General features: G+C 39.3%; 2 protein-coding genes and 1 long non-coding RNA gene across 4 annotated transcripts in view; 1 reads left to right on the top strand and 2 right to left on the bottom strand.

Annotated features, from left to right (window-relative positions):
* The first annotated feature begins 1016 nt into the window (after positions 1–1016).
* On the top strand, positions 1017–23338 carry LRP11 (LDL receptor related protein 11). 2 transcript variants are annotated; one of them, XM_034419004.2, is made up of 9 exons: positions 1017–2181; positions 4369–4476; positions 4955–5112; positions 10006–10147; positions 14641–14766; positions 16000–16197; positions 18230–18400; positions 20140–20238; positions 20536–21568. In XM_034419004.2, exons 1-9 carry the CDS (start codon positions 1605–1607, stop codon positions 20688–20690), a joined length of 1734 nt encoding a protein of 577 aa, XP_034274895.2. In that variant the 5' UTR covers positions 1017–1604; the 3' UTR covers positions 20691–21568. The 2 variants fall into 2 exon arrangements, with proteins under 2 accessions (XP_034274895.2, XP_034274896.2); XM_034419005.3 differs by lacking the exon at positions 4369–4476 and having other exon boundaries at positions 20536–23338.
* On the bottom strand, positions 9847–11733 carry LOC117666361 (uncharacterized). The gene is made up of 2 exons (XR_004591739.3): positions 11649–11733; positions 9847–10214 (listed from the first exon to the last, which is right to left on the bottom strand). It is a non-coding gene; the product is annotated as an uncharacterized LOC117666361 (long non-coding RNA).
* The window catches only part of PCMT1 (protein-L-isoaspartate (D-aspartate) O-methyltransferase), a 28651-nt gene continuing 24156 nt past the window's right edge, over positions 19869–24363 (bottom strand). Inside the window, exon 8 of the mRNA XM_034419008.3 lies at positions 19869–22290. The gene's annotated coding sequence lies outside the window, so the exon portion shown is untranslated. The remainder of the gene's footprint in view (positions 22291–24363) is intronic.

The raw sequence follows: 24363 nt of genomic DNA, 5'->3' as shown, positions 1-24363 counted from the left end.
AAGTTCCTGTTGTGATTCTTGAAATTTATCATCCAAAGTTTTAGAAATAAATTCTTTTAAATCTGCCACATCAAATTCTTTTTTCTGAGTTTGTAGCTGTTGAGCAGGGGGAAGTTGCGTTTGCTGTTTGTGTGTGGGGGATCCCCCCCCTAATGCCTTCCCTTCCTGCTTCTTTGAAGCCATCCTGGCTCGTGATCTAGTTTTTCTAAAGAGGGAGGTTCCTTTTCCTTTCCCTCCTGCACAAAGACTTCTAAAAAAGTCCCCCAGATTTGATCAAACAAGGGTTAAAATAAAGCAAAGTCCAATATTGAAAAGGGAAAAAATTTCCGAGTTATTTCTCTTGTAACAAGCAAGGCAGCTTAGTAGCAACTTGGAAACTTTGTAGCAAAACAAAGTAACTTCACCAATCCACACTCGCTGGCTCGTTAACTCTGAAGCTAGGCGCCATGTTTTTTCAAAGCACTTTCACTCACTCGCATTTTCTCAAATTGAAAAGTCAACAAAGTGCTAATACTTGCGTTTCCAAATTTCAGGATTCAGGTAGTTTCGCTGTTTATTAAAGCTGGTTCTTTCGCTTTAAGTTTCCTGCAGCCGGCTTGTTCTGCAGAAGCAGAATCGTCCCACGCCGCCCGGAGTCTCAGCAGGTTGGAAGGGAGCCGCGCCTGTTTCCTCCCCAGAAACAATTCCCTGGGGGGTTACAGGGGCTCGACCTGTGCCCTGCTATCTCTCCTCCAATAATCCTCAGGATTTTGAAGTTTTCGAGCCGCTTCTCGATCGCGAAGCGGCTCTACAGGCGGCGGGGCTGGCGGAGCTTCAAAGAGCGCCGCCGTCGCCGAAGACAAGGAAACCGGAAGTCCAGTGGGGACAATTTCTTACTGGGACCTGATCTCTGTACATCTGTAATGCATTTCAAAATAAAATATGCTTTTTAGCCACTGAAACAACTTCTTCTTCTTCTTCTTCTTCTTCTTCTTCTTCTTCTTCTTCTTCTTCTTCTTCTTCTTCTTCTTCTTCTTTCTTCTTTCTTCTTTCTTCTTTCTTCTTTCTCCTCCTCCTCCTCCTCCTGCGTTATTATCAACCTGAATCGATGAGATTACAGGCCACCGCAGGTACAGATGTCTGCTTGCATGTGTCGTGCTTCAGTAGAAACGCGGCATCAGGAGCTTCCTCAGACCTTAACCGGAACCGGGGCTCCTTCCATCCAGATCCAGACAATCCCACCTTCTGAACGTCAGCAACTCAACGTAGCAAGGACTAACCCCCCTCCCCCGCCAACACCCCCCCCCCCGCGACCGGCGAGGGCTAGGCGGGGCATCCCCAGAGTTCCTCCCCTCCGTTCACCCAACGTGGGCGGGCCTGGGCGGGGCGGCCTCCCGCTCGGAACTGTTCGGGGACCGGTGGTGCTGACTGAAGTCGCTCCCTTTGCTCTCCGTCCTCGGCGGCTGGTGCAGGGAGGGGCCAGCATGGCGCGGCCGCCGCCACCCCCTTCTTCTCCATCTCCCGGACCGCAGTGGTAGCAGCCAGGCTTTCCCTTCCTTCCTCCCTTCCCTCCTTCTGTCGTCAGCACCGCCATCGTCCTCCGCTGCCTCCGTCCCTTGGGTGCTATGGCCGCGGAAGTGGCCGGCCCCCCGGGCCTCCTCGTCCTCTGGCTCTTACCGCCGCTTGTTTTGCTTCTGGGGGCGCCGGGATCGTCAACCGGAGAGCTAAGATCCCCGGCGGCGTCGGGTGTGGAATCGCTGCTGGAGGAGTTCCGTCGCCAGCTGCAGCTTGAGAGGGATCCCTCCGGCGGCCGCAGCGATGAGCTGGAGGAAGCGGCCGGTCGCTGCCGAGGAGGGACTGAAGAACTAGGCGGCGGCGGCGGCGGCAGCAGCAGCGGCGGGAGTTTCTTCTCGGTCAGGTCCGACTCCATCATCCGCACCAAGGACTCCATCGCGGCGGGGGCCACGTTCCTCGGCTCTCCGGGCTCGGTGGCTGCTCCCAGGCATTGCCTCGATGCCTGCTGCGCCGATGCCCTCTGCACCCTCGCCGTCTTGCAGCAGCAGCAGCAGCAGCAGCCGGCCTCGGTCCGCTGCTATCTCTTCAACTGCACCTATCGCGGCCGCGCCGTCTGTGTCTTCTCCCCTCAGCGCGGCTACAACAGCTACTTCCTGGAACCCACCAGCCATCCTCCTCCGGCTTTGGGTAAGGAGAGCGCCGTCGGCTTAAGAGTTCGGCGGTTTCTTGAAAGGGGGGCTAAAATAATAACGGTTTCAGTTCATGAAAAGAGATGGGGGGCGGGAGCGAATTGCACGTGAACAGGAGGCTCTTAAGAGTATATTTAATACTAAAATATAGGAATGGAGAGGTAATGTAGTATTAACTCTCTCTCCCTGCCCCCAAAAATCGTTTTATCCCCTCCCTCCCTCCCTCCCTCTATCTATCTATCTATCTATCATTCATCTATCTATCTATCTATCTATCTATCTATCTATCTATCTATCATTCATCTATCTATCTATCTATCTATCTATCTATCTATCTATCTATCTATCATTCATTCATCTATCATTCATTCATCTCCAGGAGCCTGGATAGGTCAGCAGACTAATGCATTGTAATTTAACTCCAGCTGTCTGCAATTAGTAAGTTCGAATCTCACCAGGCTCAAGGTTGACTCAGCCTTCCATCCTTTCTAAGGTAGGTAAATTGAGGACCCAGTTTGTGGGGGCAATAAGCTGACTTTGTATAAATATACAAAAGTATAAAGGCTATTGCTTAACGCATTGTAAGCCGCCCTGAGTCTCCAGAGAAGGGTTGCATATAAATCAAATTTTAAAAAAATCATTCATTCATCCATCTATCTATCTATCTATCTACTTACCTACCTCCTATCTACCTACCTATCATCTATCTATCTGATTTCTATAGCTGCCCATCCCAGCAAACACCAGCTGGGTGGCTAACAATTAAAAAATGCCAGCATCATCTTCTTCAGATATTTGTATAGTTGCACAGGACGTGTGCTTTTTTTCCATTCCATTGCTTTCCTTCCTGGGTATACAGTTCCAAGTGTTCCCAGAAGGGGTACACCCTCTGCTTGTTTATATGATCCAATAAAACAGAGCTCATTCCCTATGGATGATTGTTTCCTCTGTGAAGTTTTGCTTCAAATGCATTCTTGTAAATATCGTGGGATAATTTTTGTGAAGGCTTTACATTTCCATTATTTTAGCTTTTTCATTCCTTGATCATCCTTGCTGCCTTACTCTGGGCCTGTTTTCCAGATTTTATGAATCCTTAAAGAGTGGTGCTTAGTGTGTCTATTCTTACTTCAAAATTGATTTGGGACTGGCATAAGATGGTCAGATATGAATCTAATTTTGATATACATAGACTAGCTACTTCAAACTGCAGACTGATAATTTTTGTTTGTTCTTAATGTATCTTGTTTAGCGTGCCAACTACATAGACAAGAAAGGACAGCTAGGTTTCAGTTTTGAAGAGTGGTAGTTTTATTTTTCTGACTGGAAATGAATTAGTGATTATTAGGGAATAAAATGAAGAAGTTGCCTTAACCTGAGTGATTGACCCAGTATATTAGAAGTGAAATGTATTTTCCTCATTTGTGTGTAAGGCCACGGTTAACCTAGTCAATTGTGTTTATTCAATAAACCATGATTCAATTAACAATGTGTTAGTTATTGTATCATTGCAGTTCCAGAATCAATTCATTGGGTTCGTTCCCTCCATTTTTCAAATTATTCATGCAGGTGTTTTCCAAAAACACTAGAACTGTATTTTTATAGCCCTGTTGCCTGAGATATTTAACTCAAATTTCTATTGTCGGCTGCAAATTGGGGCTCTGGACAAGCCAAGTGAGCAATGATTATGTATGCCTTTGTTTTGCCTGTTTTAGAAAGACTTTCAATTACATACCAAGATCACAACTTATTTGTAGATCTATTCTAATTCACAAAAGCTACATTCACTAGCCTGGCTCAAAAATGAGCAGGATAATCATGAGCATAAAATATTATCCAACTATTATCCACAGTGGACCAGAAATGCTCAATGGGCCTCTTCACACTTTAATTGAGTCAATTAAAAATCTGCCAATGTTTTCTATTGCAATTTTTTAGACATTCCACTTAATTTTATAGAAAATAAACATATAAATACATTTGTTTTTTGATTAAACATTTTTAGGAGGGGTTCAAGGTGCATGCACTTACATTATGAGACAGTCAAGTGATAGCCAAATGATATGTGAAGCAGTGCTTGTCATTCATTATACAATTATCTTTCCATCAGTGTACAGCCTCCAGGCTTTCCACAACTCATTTAAAACCCAAAGAAAGACATGAGATAATTCATGTTTCATGTTCTTAGTTCAGAAGCGATGGAAGCAAGGGCAGCGTAGGAGGCTGCAGAATGATGGGAAAGTATGGGGGTGGAAATCCAACAACAAGGGCATCCTTGGCCAAATTGCAACTCTAGGTAAGCAAATACCATGTCAAAATAAATTCTAAACCAAAGCTTGATCTTGAGTATCAAATGGGAAAGCAGAAGCCTTTTTCACAAGGGGGGGGAACATTTTGCAGAATTGGAGGACTAGATTTCAAAACCATGACCATAAAGTGATCCAACTGTGTTGATGAATATATGCTTATCAGAGCCTGTGTTCCTGTTAGCGGACGGTTAAATAGAAAGCAAAATCATATCTAATTTAAAATCTCAGAATCTACTTTACATATAGGCTTCATAAACATTAAATATAGAAGTTTTTCATTTGTGTCCAATAAACTTGTACTAAAAGTCTGGAGTAGATTGATGAATATATTTTGTTGTTAAGACAGATTTTTCTTGATTTAAAAATCTACAATAAAACAATACAAGTGAGTCAGGCAAAGACAATAATCCTAACTTTGAGTGATGTATACTCATTTTTTTCACTAAGATTCTTTATTTTAATTAGAAACTGATGAGCCTCCTCTTAGCAAGGCAGGAGAAGATATTATTCTTCAACTACCTGTTGACTGGGTTATTCTGGATGGCAGAGAAAGTGTGGATGACCATGGAATCATACGATATGAGTGGACATTACTTCAAGGTGCATCTTCCGTTGATATGCAGGTACGTTATATTTTGCAATACAAGGTATATTCTGCACTTTTTGTGGAATTTTAGAAACAACAGAGCTGAGAAATATTCACTGTTCTTTCAGAATAAAGCAAGTAAAGAAATATTAGAGACAGTCACTTGTTTTTGTTGATATTTGTTTCCTGAAGCATGCATTCGTGAAACTGGGTTTACAGATGAATGCATGCACTGATTCTTGCACACACAGACAGAAAACATTTGAATTCAGATTCAGTGATGTTCATACTAAATATATTAAAATCAGTGGAATTACTAAACTCATATCCAACTAAGTTCCTTTTTTAAATAGGTCTGAGTATTAGTTTATGCATCTTTATTAAGCTATGGTTTATGTACTGACAATTTACTGAATAAATCACAGTTGGTTTCACACATGTTAAGCCATAAATCATGATTTATAAACCACAGTGACTAAGAACAAACAAAATTCAAGTCCACCCTCAGTCATGAAAATCTATTGTATGACTTGGGATTAGTCATTCAATCTTTTGAGCAGATTGACATGTTGTTTTATTGTAACTGATCTGTCTGGAGGCAAAATGATTCTATTCTCTAAGCCTTCAGAATGAGAGGCAAAACAAACAGTCCACACTAAAGGAAGGCATTGATATGATAGTTAGAAGTCAATGTGTGGGTCATGACTATCTAAGTGATAGCAAACCAATTGCAATAGGAGGAGTTGCCCACACAAACCAGATTACTCTGCAAATGTGGTTCTGCCTTGCCTAGATGAATTAGTGGTTGGCTAATTCAACTCTAGTCCTGCTGTGATGGGAGAAGTAGTTGGCTTCTCCTATCACAGCAGGATCAAGTTTTCTCCAGTTTTACATGTGTAAAAGAGATAAAGAATCCCAATTTTGCATGTGTTATGGAATGTCCTAAGTGCACTTTCCTTCCACTCTGGCTACCTGGTAATGAGAAGATCAAGTCAGGATTGCTTCAGCTTTTCTCTTGCCTTGGTGAGCTACTGCTTGGTGTGGCATTGCAGAATATGAGTAATATATACTTGCTTGCATATTTAGGAAAATGCATGTTTTGGAAAGTGCAGGGCTCCAGCACTGTGCTCAAAGACAGGGGTGCCTTTTCTTTATTTTGAAGGCATGTGCAACGAGTGCAAAACTGAAAGAAGTTGGGGCAAGGGAAATGTGCACAAAGATAACTGACAGAAAAGGAAAGGATGGGTGCCTGGATGGCAGTGAAAATAGAAGGAATGAGAATCCTTCTGTAGAGAATCCCCAGAAATCTGCCTTCTTTGTCCTTTTCCAGGCTTCATGATTCCAGGAGGAGAGGCTTGCAAAACAAGGTGTTTTTTATGTTGGATAGGGCACCAAGATCCCATCTGTGTGTGCTGGGGGAAGGTAGGGAGGTAGAAGGTATAAAATGCACAGAGAAGAAAACTGCCTGATAGTGCTTTGCCTCAAGTACCTGCTTATGTCTCTTTCACTTCCTGCTTGTGTCCTGGAAAATTGTCGTTTGAATGGGGAGGCAGCAGGACTGAAGACCAGCAGGGCTCCAGTTTTGCATGCATAAAAGGGATAATGAGTAAGGAACCATTTTGATGCTAAGCTGATCTCTGGCACTCATTATAACAGGGGAGACATTCCTTGCTTGATTACCTCACCATTTTAGGCCTAGGACCACAGATTTTGAGAACCCATGTTTAAACAAAGATTCATCAGGGAAATCTATGAGCAAAACAACTGCATCTATTAACATTACAAAATGTCACTTCCAGGAATTGATGTAGATACTCACATCGACAAAGTACAAAGTATTTATAGGAACCCAAAGGTGCTTTTTTCAAGAGGCAACTGGACTTTCTGTTTTTTTCTTTGAAGACGTTTCGCTTCTCATCCAAGAAGCTTCTTCAGCTCTCAGATGACTGAGAATCTCTATAGATATTTATAGGAACACTTCCCAAAAATGTGTAGTTATTTATTGCATTCAGGACTTGCCCTATTGTCATCATATAGATGCAGTCGAAGGGGTACTACTACAGTAGTTATTACTTTATTATGTTATTATAAATAACAATGTACTGCAAATATGTACTGCAGTTGTATTTTGCTTAATCAAAGCAAACCCAATATTGCAACCCCTTATCTCTAAAGGGGTTGCAATATTGTTGCAACTCTACTGAAATATTAATATTAAAAGGGTATGCCTATGCTATATCTTAAACTATTTGGCTCTTTTATTGGTGTATCTTGTAAATTAAATTGCTACCTGGAAAAAAATCAGATGGCAAATCCCAAGCATAAATAAAAATATTTCACTTTAAATTTAGCAGATTTCCCCCCCCCAACCGAATGACCTTCAGTTTGCTTAAATTACCTAAAACGTTTTAGACCTGAGATGCAGAGAGTGGTTGTCTCCTAGAAGCCAACACATAAAGCCTGATTACAGTTATTGTTAACATAATTGGGGTCAGTTGCTGATTATATTTGCTCACCGTAACGTTGATATTAATGAGTTAATTTTCTATTCTTCAGCTCACAATGGTGAATAGAACTGTATGTTTGAACAAGATAAAATATGGATGCTTTGTTCAAGTCACCTGAATTCTGAGTAAGCAGTGGTATAAAGAGAAATTAAACATATCACAGTGCCCTTTTGGAAAGACCTACAGCATTTAGGTCAGGGACAGCTGGCTGGAATAAGGACAACTTGTATTGTTTCAGTACGCCCGATGCCAAGGCAAATGACATTTTATTTTGTTCGGTTGATTCATTTATTTATGTGATTTATATAGCTGCCCACTCAGCACATGATTCAGAGTAGCATATTACCAATAAACAAATCACAATTGAGTGCATATAAAAACAACACAATGATCAAAGAATCAGAAACCCAACAGGACGTAAAATGCTTAGAAAAGCTTCAGCCAGTGGGAGCATACCTGACTTAGTACCTGGGGAAAGAGCCAGGTTAATAATGGTTTTTGAAAAACAGGTAGGGTCAGGCCGACCATATCTTATGGGGATGCTGTCCCAAAGGGCAAGAATGGCAACTAAGAAGGCACATCCTCTACATTCTGCCAGATGACACTGTCTAAGTGACAGGCATGCCAAGACTGCAAGATGTTACTGGACAGACTGAAGTAATCAGAGGTAACAGTTGTACAAATAACATGGCCCTCCTCCATGAAGAATTTAATACATGAGAACCAACATCTTAATTTGTACTCCAAAGCACAAAGAAGCAGTGTAGCTCACAAAGTAGACATTAAGTGGGTATATTGAGATACCCCAATAACTATCTGTAATGCCACATTTTGGACCAGCTACAGCTTCCAAGTGGTCTTCAGGGACAACTTCATAATACAGCCCATTGCTATAATCCAAGAGGTGATCAAGGCATCAGTGATTATGAACAGGACCTCCTGATCCAAAGTGGGTTCAGTATAATTGTAGCTGTGCAAAGGCCTTCTGAGCCATGGCTGCCACCTGCTGTTGAAAACTGACGGAACAGATCAGGATTTCTCAACCTTGGCAACTTTAAGACACGTGAAATACAATTCACATTTACTGGCTGAGAAATTCTGGGATTTGAAGTCCACATGTCTTAAAAATTGCTAAGGTTGAGAAATGTTGGAATAGATTCATTCACTGTAGAAGAAACAATATTGTTTTGTGATTTAGTCGTAACGGGAAAAATAATGCATTTCTTTCTGTAATAATCTTTTCAGTAGAACTTGTTTTTCTTATATAAAGCCTGCAAAGATTTCCCTGCCCTTTCTCTGGAGTGCTCTTCTTAAAATGCCAGTGAGGTGCTAAGATTCTAATGCTTCAGTCTTATGCACAACTATTCAGCATAGTTGAAGTTACTCTTAGTGACAAGGGAAGATGGATGTGGGGATCTGTAGAATAGGAAGATTGGTTTAGTTGAATCATACGCAGTGAGGATTGCATACACAAAGCTTGCATTGTTAGCCAAACTGAATTCTCAGATCTAAAAAAACTTCTGGAAACAACAGAATAGAATCTATGATAAAAGAATCAGAGTAGAATCAGTGATAAAAGCTATGAAGAAATAGCTTCTCTGTGCCAAATATCAGATGCCTGGTTATATGGAGTCCTGCTTCATGGGATTCTCATCCATTCATGTGTACACACCCAATCACACAAACTGCTTTTATTTTCTACTTTTGTGAGGATGATAATTTAAGTGAGGTTTGTCACCTATTTTCTGAGCCAAAAATAAAATGATGCTGCTTCCCTCCAGTTGACAAGACTGGCAAGTGAAACATATTTCATTGCTAAATCACTTATTTTATCTTCCATCATACCGGAATATGGACTTGTGGCTTACAGTGTTTTTCATTGTGAAAATGTCTTAGGGGTTTGAAAGAATACCTTCCTGCTCTCTGCTACTTGAGAAAGTTGGCTGATTCACTGAGATGTAAACTATGAATTTCCTCTTTATATTTTAAGATTTAAGATTTTAAAACTAACAACATGACAGCAATCCTGGAGAATTTCAAACACGTTGCTCTTTTATGATAGCACTGCACTGAAATGTGTACTCTCTCAAATCTGTATTTTTTGCTACACCATCTTGAAATCTAAGGATGCATTGATCCAATGTGGTGCAGGGTGGGGGACTTACAAATGATCACTGTATTTGTTTCCAATATCTATTTTACCAATAAACCCTAGACTTTTTTTGATTTGCTTTTCCTGTGTTCAGGCAACCTAGGCAGGAATAAAAAGGCATGATGCCTTTAATTTTACACTCTCCTATGTATATTATAGAATGTGTGTGTATGCATGCATCTCAATCCTCTCATGATTGTATGAGAGTTGTACCTTGGTAGCTATAATATGAAGGATGGGATTCCATCAATGTCCTATTTTTTTGGCTCAGGTACCTCAGCCAGGAACACTGAAGCTCTCTCATATGCAAGAAGGAAAATACACACTGCAGCTGACCGTGACTGACACAGCTGGCCAAAGGAGTTCAGATAACGTTTCAGTGACAGTACTTCCAATGATTCATTCTGAATTAGGTGAGAAAACTGCTGAAATAACCATTTTCTTGTTCTGTGGTATAGTTGACAATGAGACTGTGTATGTCTGTAATTAAAATCACAACAGAACATGCTTTAAATACATTGCAAATAGGGTACAGGTCTTACAGTTTAAACTACCTTAAAGAGGCAATCTGCACAATGTACAATATCCACCACATTTCCTTCTACACCAGTGCTTTTTAATTCGGGCAACTTTAAGATGTGTGGACTTCAACTCCCATAATTTCTAATTGCCAAGGTTGAAAAACACGGTGCAAACGCCTGTTCTCTTTTTCATTTGACTCTCCTGGCATGCTATTCCATTCATTCCAGTAAACTGTATTACAGATGTAGTCTCCAAGACATAATTTTGCCATTATATGTGACACCCACTATAGCAGGACCCACAATACTAACCTGGGCAGAGATCTTGCAATTGAGCAACATGTTTAAGCAACTTTATCTCAAAAGAAAGTAGTTTTTCCTTCTATATACAATACCAAGAATGCTTCATTCCTTTTGACATAATGCACAATCACTCCAATCATCTAGTTAAATGAATCCCATATGGTATTTACTCCAATTGACTCTGGGTGGTTTACAAATAGTAACATGAAAACCAATGCCAGCCAAAAACAAGATGACATCTGGGCACAATATACAAACAGAAAATAAAAATAACAAATATGCAAAGCATTTGTTCCAGCACTGTTCCTGCGTGCCAACTTTGTTCATAATTCCTACATTTCAATCCTGTCTTAAATGAGCTCCTAGAGAACTCAAGACACCATACGTAGTCCTCCATTTTTTCCCAACAAGCAATCCTGTGAGATAGATCAGGAGCTAGCAATGGAACTGTCCAAAGTCATCTAGTGAGCAACCATGGTTGAGGGTGAACTTGAATATGGATCTGGCTACTCTTAGTCCAATACCTTAGCAATTACCTGCTCTGGCTCTGTAATGGTCAGTAGGAATATCCTTGAAAGACAGAAGGCAGAAGAGCTGGAACCAGGGCAGTGGTGAGATAAGAGACATCTCAGCCTACAGAAAGAATGTGGAAAGTGGCTCAGAAGGGACCCTCCCTAGTTCCCTGGAAAGTAAAAGTGGGGGAGAGGAGAAGCACTTTCAGATTTTGCCAAGATTTTGTTATTGGACTCTTACAAGAAAGGTAGTGTTAGTTTCTTCTCTGGATTACCTTGAAAGGCTGACAAGCTTTTACTTCCTACTTCTGAATCTCTCCAAGTATATAACCAATTCCAGTAGGAACCGTCTCATCCTTGAGTCACAACCAATGGTCAGATTCAGATGTTGGGAACCAGATTCAGGAATCATGACTTACAAGGTGCCAAGATCAAAGGATACCACAGCCTATCTGTTCTGCAGATACTGCATCTCCCTTCTCCTCCCCACATTCCTCCTGTCTCTACCAGCCTAGGTTGCCCCAGTCTTTGGAGAAAGACTCCGTTGTTTCACCTTGGGCCTGGCTCATTGCTTTTACCTTCTTGGCTTTGCTCCATTTTCCCTTTCTTTCCCTCCAGGTTTTTACAACCTCTCCAGCTCAGCTGTATTTTTTCCCAACATTCTAATCACCATAGCAACCATTGCTGGGAAGTATCCTTGCTCTCCTGACCCTTCTTTCTCCTATTATTTATTTATCAGAATTATGTTCTCCACTTTTATTCAGGAGCTTAGTTTAAATAATCTAAATATTTATTTTGGGTTGCATGAGGGAGATCGAGCTGTACTAAAAATTCAAGAGAATTACCAAAAGGAGTCTGGTCTCCTAAGGTACCAGTTGCTGGCAGATATTCTAGGGTTGCTCTGATGCTTATAAAGAAAATTACAAGCTTGATATACAGGTGGCCCTTGACTTACAACAGTTCGTTTAGTGACCATTCAAAGTTACAACGGCACTGAAACAAATGACTTATGACCGCTTTTCACACTTAAAACCTTTGCAGCATCCCCATAGTCACGTGATCAAAGTTCAGATGCCAACTGACTCATATTTATGTGCTGTGTCCTGAGGTCACCTTTTGTGACCTTAAGAGCTGTAGTGGCGCAGTGGTTAGAATGCAGTACTGCAGGCTACTTCTGCTGGCTGCCTGCAATTTGGCAGCTCAAATCTCACCAGGCTCAAGGTTGACTCAGCCTTCCATCCTTCCGAGGTCGGTAAAATGAGGACCCAGATTGTTGGGGGCAATATACTGACTCTGTAAACCTCTTAGAGAGTGTAAAGCACTATGAAGCGGTATGTAAGTCTAAATGCTATTGCTATTCTGACAAGCAAAGCCAATGGGGAAGCCAGATTCACTTAATTGGGTTACTAATTTAACAACTATAATGATTCACTTAACAACTGTGGCAAGAAAGGTTGTAAAATGGGGCAAAACTCACGTAACCGTCTCAACGTTGGGTATAAATATGGTTGTAAATTGAGGACTACTACCCTATTTATGAAGCATTCAAAAGGCCTAACCACAGACCAAGAAAGGAGGAAATGTTGCTGAGCACGTCCTCCCTTATCAAAATACCAGCACCCAGAGAAGGAAGAACCAATATCTAATCATCACACTAAGCAGCAATGAAAGAAGAACAATACCACTAATCATCACATCCTGTCCAAATCCAACAAGGTTGGTACTCTAGACTACTATATCTAAACAGACAACAAAGCTCACTCCTAACCCGATAATGAAAGAGTTGCACAAAGCAAACCAAGCTCAGAGAACACCAAGAATCCCAAAATTCAGCCCTGAGCTACATATAGACCTTCCCCTTGTTTAGCAACTGAGTCCCATTCCAACTACCAGGAAAGTTAAGTATTAAGCAAAATGAAATGATTGTTATGTGAACACATGAGATGGGGGAGGGAAGGAGAGAGAGAAAATGCAAAATCACTAGTTGCTGTCATCTCATTCATATGGTTCCCTTACACAGCTACCCCAGCATTACTCTCACTTCAGCATGTACTGTTGTTAGATGCCCAAAATTTGGTCATAAAGGCGCATATTGGTTGGAAAATGATTTTTATTACCATTCATTATCATTATGTATGCAAATGGTTATTAGCTGAGATAATTGCTAAATGGGGAGCGGGTGTAATCTCTATTGTTAAATATTTATAATTTCTCCAGGAAGAAATAGGAGGGCTACATACACTGCCTTCAGCTTTGAAACAATAGGCAGGATATAAATCCAATAAATAAATGTAAGGCAATAAAGGTCATATAAAATTCAACAATTATGAGCAATTAACTCAGAACAGCAGCTTCTAATAATAGAATAGAATAGAATAACAGAGTTGGATGGGACCTTGGAGCTCTTCAAGTCCAACCCCCTGCTTAGCACCCCTAATCCTTCTTTTCATTAAACTAGACATACCCAATTCCAGCAACCGTTATTTATATATTTTAGCCTCCAGTTCCCTAATTATCTTAGTTGCTCTTCTCTGCACTCTTTCTAGAGTCTCAACATCTTTTTTACATCTTGGCGACCAAAACTGGATGCAGTATTCCAACTGCGGCCTTACCAAGGCATTATAAAGTGGTATTAACACTTCACATGATCTTCTGTTTATGCAGCCTAGAACTGTGTTGGCAGCTGTAGCACACTGCTGGCTGATATTTAAATGGTTGTCCACCAGGACTCCAAGATCCCTCTCACTACTATTTCTTACTATAGTTACTTAATAGTTACTACTATTGAGTGAGGTACCACATATACTGTACCTTTGTATTTTGTTTTTCTTGTCTAAATGTAGAGCCTTACTTTTTTCACTGTTGAATTTCATTTTGTTAGATAGCGCCCAATGTTCAAGTTTGTCAAGATCCTTCTGTTTCTTAAGCCTATCTTCTGGAGTGTTGGCTATTCCTGCCAGCATGGTGTCATCTGCAAATTTGATGAGTTCCCCATCTATTCCCTTGTCCAAATCATTGATGAAGATGTTGAAGAGTACTGGGCCTAAAACAGAGCCTTGGGGTGCCCCACTGCATACTTCTCTCCATGTAGATGCAGTTCCATTGAGGACTACATGCTGAGTGTGGTTGGTCAGCCAGTTATGAATCCATCTGGTGGTGATGCTGTCTAACCCATAGTTTTCTATCTTATCAAGTAGTAGATTATGGTCTATTTTATCAAATGCCTTACTGGAGTCCAAATAAATTATATCCACAGCATTCCTCTGGTCCACTAATTTTCTCAGCTCAGCAAGTAGAATACAGATTATGTCCCATGTATGCTGAATTGGTATAGCGGACAGAATTTAGTTTTAACTGGTTGCTTTTTCCCCTTTGTCCAGAGATAACATTTGTTGAATGGTTTTGCCTTATTCTTCTACCTGAAATATTCATAGAGTCATTTTATGAAGGACAGGGATGAAAGGATGCAAAACAGGAGGGCTTCCATTGCTGCAATATCCACAGTAAACAGCTGCTTTTTATATTTTGCAATTTAATTTGTCTTCTAACCTGAGCATTGGCCTATTGCAGGTTGTGTTGGGAAATGTTCCCGATACCAGTTCCTCTGTGATGACGGCTGCTGCATTGACATCACTTTTGCCTGTGATGGAGAGAACCACTGTCCTGATGGGTCAGATGAAGCTTTTTGCCATAAATGTGAGTAAACAGAATCTGTCCATTTAAACATTTAAAAAATAGCTCAACAATAATAATAGTTCAATAATAAGTGAAGGCATGTAGATTTGAAATCCTGCATTTGAATCTTAGGGTGAGGAAAATAGCAATAGCAATAGTACTTAGACTTATATACCACTTTATATGTTTTACAGCCCTCTCTAAGCAGTTTACAGAATCAGCATATTGCCCAAAGCAGTCTGAGTCCTCTAAGTGTCTATGGAGATTCTCAGTCATCCAGGTCATGGTTGTCCCAAGGTGCTTTTTCAAGAGGCAACTGGACTTTCTGGACCAGTTTTTCAAGTTGCCTCTTGAAAAAGCACCTTTTTCAAAAGGTGGGTCCTCATTTTACTAACCTTGAAAGGATGGAAGGCTGAGTCAACCTTGATTTGGACAAAATCAAACTCCTGGATGTGAGCAGTGAGTTAGCCTGCAATACTGCATTCTAACTACTGTAAACCCAGTTAAGCTTCATTTCCTTTTTTAAAATGCTATCATTTGCACACTAATATCGTATTGATTGTTTCTAGGTCAGTATTTCTCAATCTTAGCAGCTTTCAGAATTCCCCACCCATGCTGGTTGGGGAATTCTAGGAGTTGAAGTCCACACATCTTCAAGTTGCCAAAGGTTGAGAAACAGTGGTCTAGACATATCAGTGGCTTAAAAAGATTACAGTTGCCTTGGGTCCCACAGGCACAGGAGGCTTCACCTGTCTCCCTTGCTCTTTCCTTGCCCCATGTTTTCTGCAAGGCTAATTGTACGGTGTATAGCTACTATATTTCGACTGCAAGTTTCCAATTGGCCTGTAAATGCCAACAAAGATCTGGGGTTTTGACTATCACTATGCTATCCTCTAGCAATTGGGATCACCAACATGATTGCCAACGTCCGATGACAGATATGGCACAAGAAGAAGATGCTATCCTCTAGCAATTAGCTAGATTGCAGTCCAGGCATTTTGGGTCTACAAAAGAAAAATTTTGTGGCAGGTGTGTGGACTGAATTTTTGAGCAGGAAGGGGCGAAGGTATACTTTGAGTGAGTGAGAAAATGAAGATAGCCCATCACAAAATGACATGTGACTTTCATTTACTTTGTCTCACCTCAGTGGTATCTGGTTGATCACTATGAGAAGCTAAACAATGAATTAAATTGGACTTTGGCCTAATCCAGTTGGGCTTTCCTTATGTTCTTGTGTGTTTTTTTTACACTCAGATAATTCAGGACAGAGTGCAATAACTCACATAGACACTATTCAACAAAAATCAGTTGAATTTATGAAAAAAGCCAATAAAGACCTTACATTTGAAATCACCCAGACAAGTACATTAAGCAGTCAAGTACTTGAACCAGAGAAAATCAAACAACCACCCTCTCAGGGACCAAAGAAACAAGTTACAGGGTTTATACCAGGTAAGATTAACAATATGATTGATTGATTGATTGATTGATTGATTGATTGATTGATTTTTAAAATGTATTGGCCACCCGTCTTGCCATAAAGTAACTTTGGTTGGATTACAGTTTTAAAAATATATCTACATTAAAACACAAATAAATTAAAACCAAAGATTAAAATCTAAGGACATGTGAGGAGCAAGGGAGGGTGGACTAGAAGGTGGGGGGAGGTGGGATCTGTTGTTACTCAATCGACCACCTCCACCTTTATATTTTGAATACATTGTTTTTTTCTACAATCCTATGAATTGGAAAAATGCTATTATAGTCCCCAGGGCACTGCAGTCTAAGCATTCATATGATGTATGAATACTTATATTAATGCATTACAGTACTAGAGTGTATATTAATAAATAGGCTTACTTACAAAGTTAAGTTTATTTTTGCTCAAATGTGGAGTTATTGTATATAGTCATGTATAAGCCTATCCACAGAATAAGCTGACACTTAAAATTTTAACCAAAATGGCACTTTTGAAAAATGTGCCACTTGTGAATAAGCTGATCCTCAAAAAATTTTAAGGCTTAATTTTCACAATTGTTCCTTGAGTTGACTATAGAAATTTGTTAAAGAAATGCATGCAGTTAATTCAGCTACAGCTTTGGGAAACCAGGTGATTTCCACAATTTGATGAGTAATACTCATGTATACAATCAAGGCTGGGTAGAGATGGACGGAAGATAGATCATAATTTATATATGTACCTCAAAAACACCAGTGAATGAATCAATGTTTTCCCCTATATATTTTGCACAGACTTTGAAAACAAATAGTAGCAGCTATATTCAGTGCTATTCTTGTATTGGAGCATGCTTTCATGTGCTTATCTGGTTTCCTCCTATTCATGGCAGCCCTTTTGTCTCTGCAAAGCTGCTCCTGAAAATTAAAATTGAGATTGAGCAATATTGCATGAGAGAACACAGGATGGAATTCCTGAAAATGAGAGGCTTCATTTTATACAAGTAGAAGTGTAGAAAACACTTCTACTTCTACTTGTTTTCTACTAGTAGTATACTACTGCTTGGATGGAATCAGTAGAGGTAGTCCTTGAATTACAACAATTCGTTTAGCGATTGTTCGAAGTTACAATGGCACTGAAAAAAGGTAAGTCATGGCCATTTCCGTCATGGCAGATCCCCATGGTCATGTGGTCAAAATTCAGATGCTTAGCAACTGATTCATATTTATGACGGTTGCGGTGTCCCAAGGTCATGAGATTACTTTTTGAGACCTTTTGACAAAGTCAATGGTGAAGCAAGATTCACTTAACAATCGTGTTACTAACTTACCTAACAACTGCAGTGATTCACTTAACAACTGTGGCAAGACAGGTCAAAAATGGGGCAAAATTCACTTAACTACTGTCTTGTTTAACAACAGAAATTTTGGGCTCAATTGTGGTCATAAATTGAGGACTATTTGTAATCTCCCTAGTTTGTTATATTTGAAGATAAATTACTATTATGGAATAGTAATAGCACATCATGCCATGCAACACATGAATAATGTTCTATCATGTATTCAAATTTCCCTTCACTCAAGGGAGAACCACGGGGACATTCTGTCATTAGACTACTTATGAACAAAGTGCCATCACCTCACCCTTCCTGCTGTGCTTCCATGGCTTCAGAATTAATTGACTGGAATATGCAAGGGATGAATGCCTTATGTAGGGAAGCAACTTCTTCAATATGAAGAACAGTGAATGAAGTGGGTAGAAATAGCTAGATACTTCCAGGTGTTGGATTCTGTTAAATATAAGGGAAAAAGGCAACATACTTAAATGGATGCATTTGGGAACTGTGGCTGGAAAGATTCTTTTCAGGTCAACAAAAGGGACAAGGGCAAGATTCTGTATTCTGTTATAGCCCTTGTTTAAATTACGGTAATGTATTCCAAATATATTATAAAACCTAACTGCTGTCTGATTTTCATATGCTAATTACAAAGATTTAGAGTTAATCTATTTTTCTTCTTATAATTACAGAGCAGTGCTTGCTCCCCCTAGCCACTGGCTCATGCAACAGACACCTCCCTCGCTGGCATTTTGATGCTTTTTCAGGCACTTGCATGCATTTCATCTATGGTGGTTGCAAAGGCAATGAAAACAACTTTCTTCAAGAATCTGACTGTCTTGCTGAATGTGTAAAAGTTCATGGTAATAATCAGTCACCTGGGGTAGGGAAGTGGCACAACATAACATAGCATAACATAACACTTTGCTCTGTAGTCCCACTGGAATGCCAGTTGTGTTTTAGCAATCCTTCTATTGATGGAGAAAGATTTGGTAAAAAGCTTAAGAATATACCGTAATCTCTTTGCAATCTGCTAAAGTGCAGATCTGTCTGTCATAAAATCTATCATAGTAATGGATAGATTTGCATGGCATGTAAATATTGGAATGGCATCAAATACTGATTATTATTTTTTTGTACTTTATCTACATGGGCTTGGCAGTATTTGCCAACTTTAAAAATTTATCATTTAACATTACTAGTTTGAAAATGGTCATCTCACTCTCTGGGCCCCCAACATTTACTTTGTCTAAGGTGACCATTTTTCAGTATTTCCAATTTCCAAATTCTAAGAACAGAAAAAGAATTTGTAGACCAGTCAGCAATCATTCTTAGCTGGAACTACTCAGTGGTAGGTTGCCCCCGGTTCGCACCAGTTCTATAGAACCGGTAGTAAAACCTGTGGGAGGCTCCGCCCACCAATCCCAACATCATCAAAATGCTTCTGTGCATGTGCAGAAGCTTCTGCGCATGCACAGAAGAGCACATACGTGACCCCGCTGCGAACCGGTAGTAAAAGTAAGTAGAACCCAGCCCTGGAACTACTTCTCCAAGCTTATTGGTCAAGTTTATTTGACTAAACTAAATTGTGCTGTACTCTGTTCATTTTGAAAGTGTTACTTTGAAGCCTCCCTACCAAAGCACTCATAATCAAGACAGTTGTTCTGGGCTAGTTTTCACATGTTAAATTATAATATAATCATTGCTTTAGGACTGAATATGTAAACTATGGCTTATTTAGTGAACAAATGTATGTGGTGTAGCTAAACAAATATATGTTGTGGAAGCTCAGCTGCATACAGTAAAACTAAGTTTCTGCTTTTGTGGCTGTGTTCTTAAAAACAACCAACTATTTTTTCCCATGTTAACTGGTTCAAGTTTCTTGTGTTGGCACAATTTATTCTAAGGTTTCTGTGTCCATCTCTCAATACCCATTTTTTAAATTTTTTAATTCAACCATTGTTAAATAAGTTATCATGCCACACCCTATGAGTTATTTTACATTCCCCCCCTTTTTGAAGAATTTTTTAAAAAGTGGTGCATCCAGAGTCACTGCTACAATAGGCAATCAGATGGAGGTTCTTACTTCACACCTAACTCTGCCTTTTTCATGTTGGTGACATCCTAGTCTCAGAAGTGAGCATCAAGTAACTTCCCAATAAATAATTCATATCAAATGGAGGGATTTAGCTTAGCCCCAAGCAAGTCAACTTAGTTAAAAGCACCATGATCCAGTCAATTGGGGCATGCAAAAAGGATCATTTAGTTGTTAAAATCTCAGCCAGAAGAGGATCTCAGAGTGCAAATACGATAGTCCACAAATAAAAGATATTTCTTTACAAGCTGTAAAGATACTAGTTTATTACAGTAACTAGCGCAAGTCATAGTTCTTGAAGCACACTTGAATGTTGTGATGCAATTTATCTGCTATTCACAGGGTGTCAAATTGGCGACCCACAGGCCGGATACATCACGGGCAAGCCACACTCACCCCTGCTCTGCAAAGGCAAAAAACATCGTGATACATCACGTGACACGATTGAGTTTGACGCCTGTGGGCTACTGAGATATATATTGATGATGCATTGTTTTGTTTTTACAGATTCTAGAATCTCAGGGAAAGACACAGATAAGAATGACAATGATATTGTCAGCTTCAAGAGCACTCAGATTGAAAAGAGCCTTCCAGTCCCAGAAACAGGTAAAGATGTGGGGGGTAGGGTGTTCAACTGATTTATTCTGTGTCAAGACACAGAAATATACAAAAGTGAATCATCACGAAGGAAAAGGTATCATCCACAGTATATGAACTATTGAAATGTCATATACCACTCTCATGACTATGACCTGATAGAGCAGATATGCTCATCTCCCCTTAAGTGGTTTTGTTTTGGGAAGACCTCAGAAATGTAAATTGTTTATCTGGATAATATGATGCTTCTGTCTTATCTATGAATTGGCTGCATACTTAGTACATTCTGCTTCTTACTCTTTTTAGGTGCTGTACTTCCACTGGCTTTGGGGTTAGCCATCACCGCTTTGCTGCTACTCATGGTCGCTTGCCGTTTGCGGTTAGTCCGGCAGAAATTAAAGAAAGCGCGACCTACTACATCTGAGGAGTCAGATTACCTCATAAATGGAATGTATCTCTAGACTAGAGCAAGATTCAGGATACTTTTTTTGCTATCAAGCTTTCTCACAAAAGTGTGCCTCTTGCATCTCACAATTCTTTTTAAAAGTGAAAACTGTGTTACCAAAATAAGCAGCCATCTTCCCAAAATTTTCTTTCAAGGTCTATGATAGATGAACACCATGTTTTTCAAACTTGGCAACTTGAAGACATGGGGATTTCAACTCCTGGAGTTCCCCGGCCAGTGTGGAATTTCAAGAGTTGAAGTTGACACCCCTTCAAATTACCAAGGGTAAGAAACACTGATGTACACAGTTGTAATGGCATGTGGTAGTTTTCACCAACATGGTGTCCTCCAAGTGTTTTGATCTACAATGCCTTTCATCCCCAAGCCAACTGAAGGCTCTAGTATGGAATTACTTTAAGAATAGCCTATAATGGAGGTATGAGCTAATCCGATTTATCTGTTGCAATCCCACAGAAACAAAATCACATTACTGGTGAACAAGTGCAATGCCACTATAGCTTAAAATACATTTAGTGTACAAAAGATTTTCTTTTAAACTTATTCTCGCTTTACACTGTTTAGCCATTTCTGTTTTGCAAATTGGTTTTGTATGGTGATAAAACCCAATTTAAAATACTGGAAGCTAGTGGTTAATCCATGCTCCTGCAATAGCATGATGTTCTGTTGCAGTGGCCCACATCACAGCAGATACCGATACAGTACTCACATCTAATCCAAATATGTATTTTTGTTAGAGCTTTGACTCATTATAGGGCATTACTTTCCAAACTCTTTTAAGTAGAGCTCGCTTTTCTTTTAATGCAACCTTATGATCTGATCAGAATATTTTCCCATGAAAAATTGCACTTGGGATATATAAATGAAGACTTGGAATTCACGCTTCAGCTTCCTTTTCTACAATGAATGCGGGCAGACACTATACACCTATAAACATCCTATTGGTTTCCACAGGCTGGGGTGAGAGGATGCAAGGGAGATTACATGATAGAAATGATGTACTGTGCATCATGTGTAACATGTTGAGAGTGATAAAAATGACACAATTTGCAACCTGTGTGCAATGTCATTACACCTGAAAAATCATGTTGACTTCAGTTGGATGGCTATGAAGCAACCCACTCCTCTTAATTAACTAAGAAATCAGGCATACAGTTCTCATTATGTCGCATGACAGTTCTGACATCCATAGTACTTTGCCTTGTTCTTCTCAGTGCAGCCAGACTCTGCTTGACTGTAATCAGACAGTACTAGATCTATGGGAAACTGCAGTCTTGACTTATGCATTGGAAATCTTTTGTTTGCAGAGGAGCACCAATTTTAGTCTCTCTTTTATCTCTGAGGAATGCATGACAGTTTCACCATATTACTTAAATTAGTTGCTCTATTTTAAACTTCCAATGTTGGAAATAAATATAACCTTAGGCTTATATTTCTTTCTCCTTACAGGTTTTCAATCTTTTCTATTTTCATTTCTGCCTTTTTCAGACACTTTAAGAATATCTGTAACTCCAATCTTCATAGTACACAGGCATGTGAATTAAGTACTGTATGCGTCCACAATTCTTTAAAGCAGCCATATGTAGGCTCATGGGAAGCTGCAAAGGAAACATACATGTTTTAAAGAGTTGCAGATAAATCCTTTATTCAATGCTTTTGCTTACTCCAAAGCACCTTATTGAAACTGAATCTGAAGTACTGCATATTCCTAATTAAAAGTAGCAGTACAAGTAAGCCATCAATAAATTAGCAGTACAATTTAGCCATCATTTTAAACTTGTTAGTAAAAAAAACCAATTGAGTTTATCTACTTATTTAGTTTATATAATTTCAAATGCTGAAATAGCCAAGTCAGAAATCTTTTGTTTACCTGCCTTGTTCTTTTAAAACACCTCCTTACCATTCTATGTGGGTATTTACCTTTTCCATTGAAATATATATGGTAAGTAGGCCAGGCTTGTATCGGCAATAGAATCTCAGATTACTAAGGGCGGATAGCAGACAACAGGAGAAAGGTACTCTATTTTAAAAGGTTCCTTTAAATACTAAATTCCTAAAGCCTAGCATTTAGATAGGGAGCTGAAACTATTCTCTATTCCGTAGTTATTCAGTTGTATGGAGTATTGCTTCTATCAATAAAATAATATGCCTGAAATAATACTGATATTAAACCTCAGGACTGTTAACTGTCACACAGAAGTAGCTCAGAGAATAACTTTAGCAACTTATTGCAGTTTCAACTAGTAAACTTTTCAAAAAGCTTTAAGTCCTGGTTATTGAATCCTCGTAACAAAATTGTAAAGTTTCATCAGTTAAAAAGTTAACCCAATTGTCTAAAGGACTAAAAGTATGCCTTGGCTTAAGCATATATTGCAAAGTATTTATTCTATGTATCAGTTATTGTAAGCTATATTTTCTCTTCACCAAACATATAAATATGTTATCAACTGAGGGACCAGGTACAAATCAGTTCAGGAAAGATGTTCAAGAATTTGGTATGTCTTATTTTAATGATCACATTACAGAGGTTGAGCTGAGAAACGTAAGAAATATATCTGTTTTAAGTCATAATACCTTTCATATCTAGGTTCAACTTCTTGAGAACTTTATTAATTTTGAGCATTTAATAAAAAGACTGATTTTGTATTTTTGAAGTCAGATGATTCATCTGAATTTGGAGATAAAGACAACATTAAATATGACAGCTACTTCCTAAATAATTAGGGTTGTAAAGCATTTCAGATTCAAAGGGAAAAAAACATTTAAGTATGCACAGGCCTGAATGTAACACTTGTTGACAACACATTAAGCTAAATGTGACTTTTCCCAGGATTGCAGTTATGAAAGACAATTGTACAGTTCCAGGAAAAGCCACAGCTGCTTTAAAAATTGTCAAGAGGTATTACATACATGTCTTTATGTGCTTTGAAGCCTTTTTCTTCCTCAGATCCAAAGTGCTGTTTAGTTCTATAAAGGCAGTATCTTTTCTTAAGTAATAAAAAGATGTGCTTCCTAATTCATCTCCAATGGACTGGAGCATAAATGGAGGTATTTGAATAAAGTGACAGAATCATCAAAAAGTACTCTGACATGCTCAGTTAGGTTTTTCATTAAAACCTAACATGGAAAAGCTAGAATTGTAAGATAAAATCTTATATTTTTATTGATCCATATCAACACAAGTGTTGTTTGCTGCTTAATATATCATCACAGCTTCTGTTTTTTTCAAAGACATTGTCCATTTCAGTACTAAGACTCACTGTCCTTCTGTCAGGGTTTCAAGTCATCTTTTCACCTTTAAGCCTTCAGGCCTGCCACCTTCCCTATGTCAGCGCTCTCTACATTCAATACAATACTTTGTCAAATTATGCTGCACTGTGCACCAATCTTTTTGCAGATTAGTAGGAAAATAAGGAATCATTACACACTGAAACACTGATTAAAACTAGAACTCTTTTAAGTCAATTTAAAGCAGAAAAATAATATATAATGAAGACTGGCTTGCCTAAAAGTATCTTTTTCTATTTTCATATATAACACAAAAAATCTTAGTAGGTCTATATGTAATGGAGAGTCCATCCTCTTCTGTTTTCTGATGCTTTATATGTGCCACTAATTGAAAGCTGAGGATTTATACACCAAAACATGAAGAGTTCTTACAGAAACAATAA

This window comes from Pantherophis guttatus, chromosome 1 (assembly GCF_059756535.1).
Source record: "Pantherophis guttatus breed Tessera chromosome 1, ASM5975653v1, whole genome shotgun sequence".
In the NCBI taxonomy this organism is placed as follows: Eukaryota; Metazoa; Chordata; class Lepidosauria; order Squamata; family Colubridae; genus Pantherophis; species Pantherophis guttatus.
Note: the sequence above shows the minus strand (reverse complement) of the source record. Positions and strands in the feature narration are given on the sequence as shown.

Bases quoted from the DNA above. Each gene is read 5' to 3' on its own strand.
- LRP11 (XM_034419004.2), top strand. From the start codon at position 1,605: ATGGCCGCGGAAGTGGCCGGCCCCCCGGGCCTCCTCGTCCTCTGGCTC. The intron at 16,198-18,229 runs GTAAGATTAACA...TTATAATTACAG, and splicing joins AGTTACAGGGTTTATACCAG to AGCAGTGCTTGCTCCCCCTA. The intron at 18,401-20,139 runs GTAATAATCAGT...TTGTTTTTACAG, and splicing joins TGAATGTGTAAAAGTTCATG to ATTCTAGAATCTCAGGGAAA.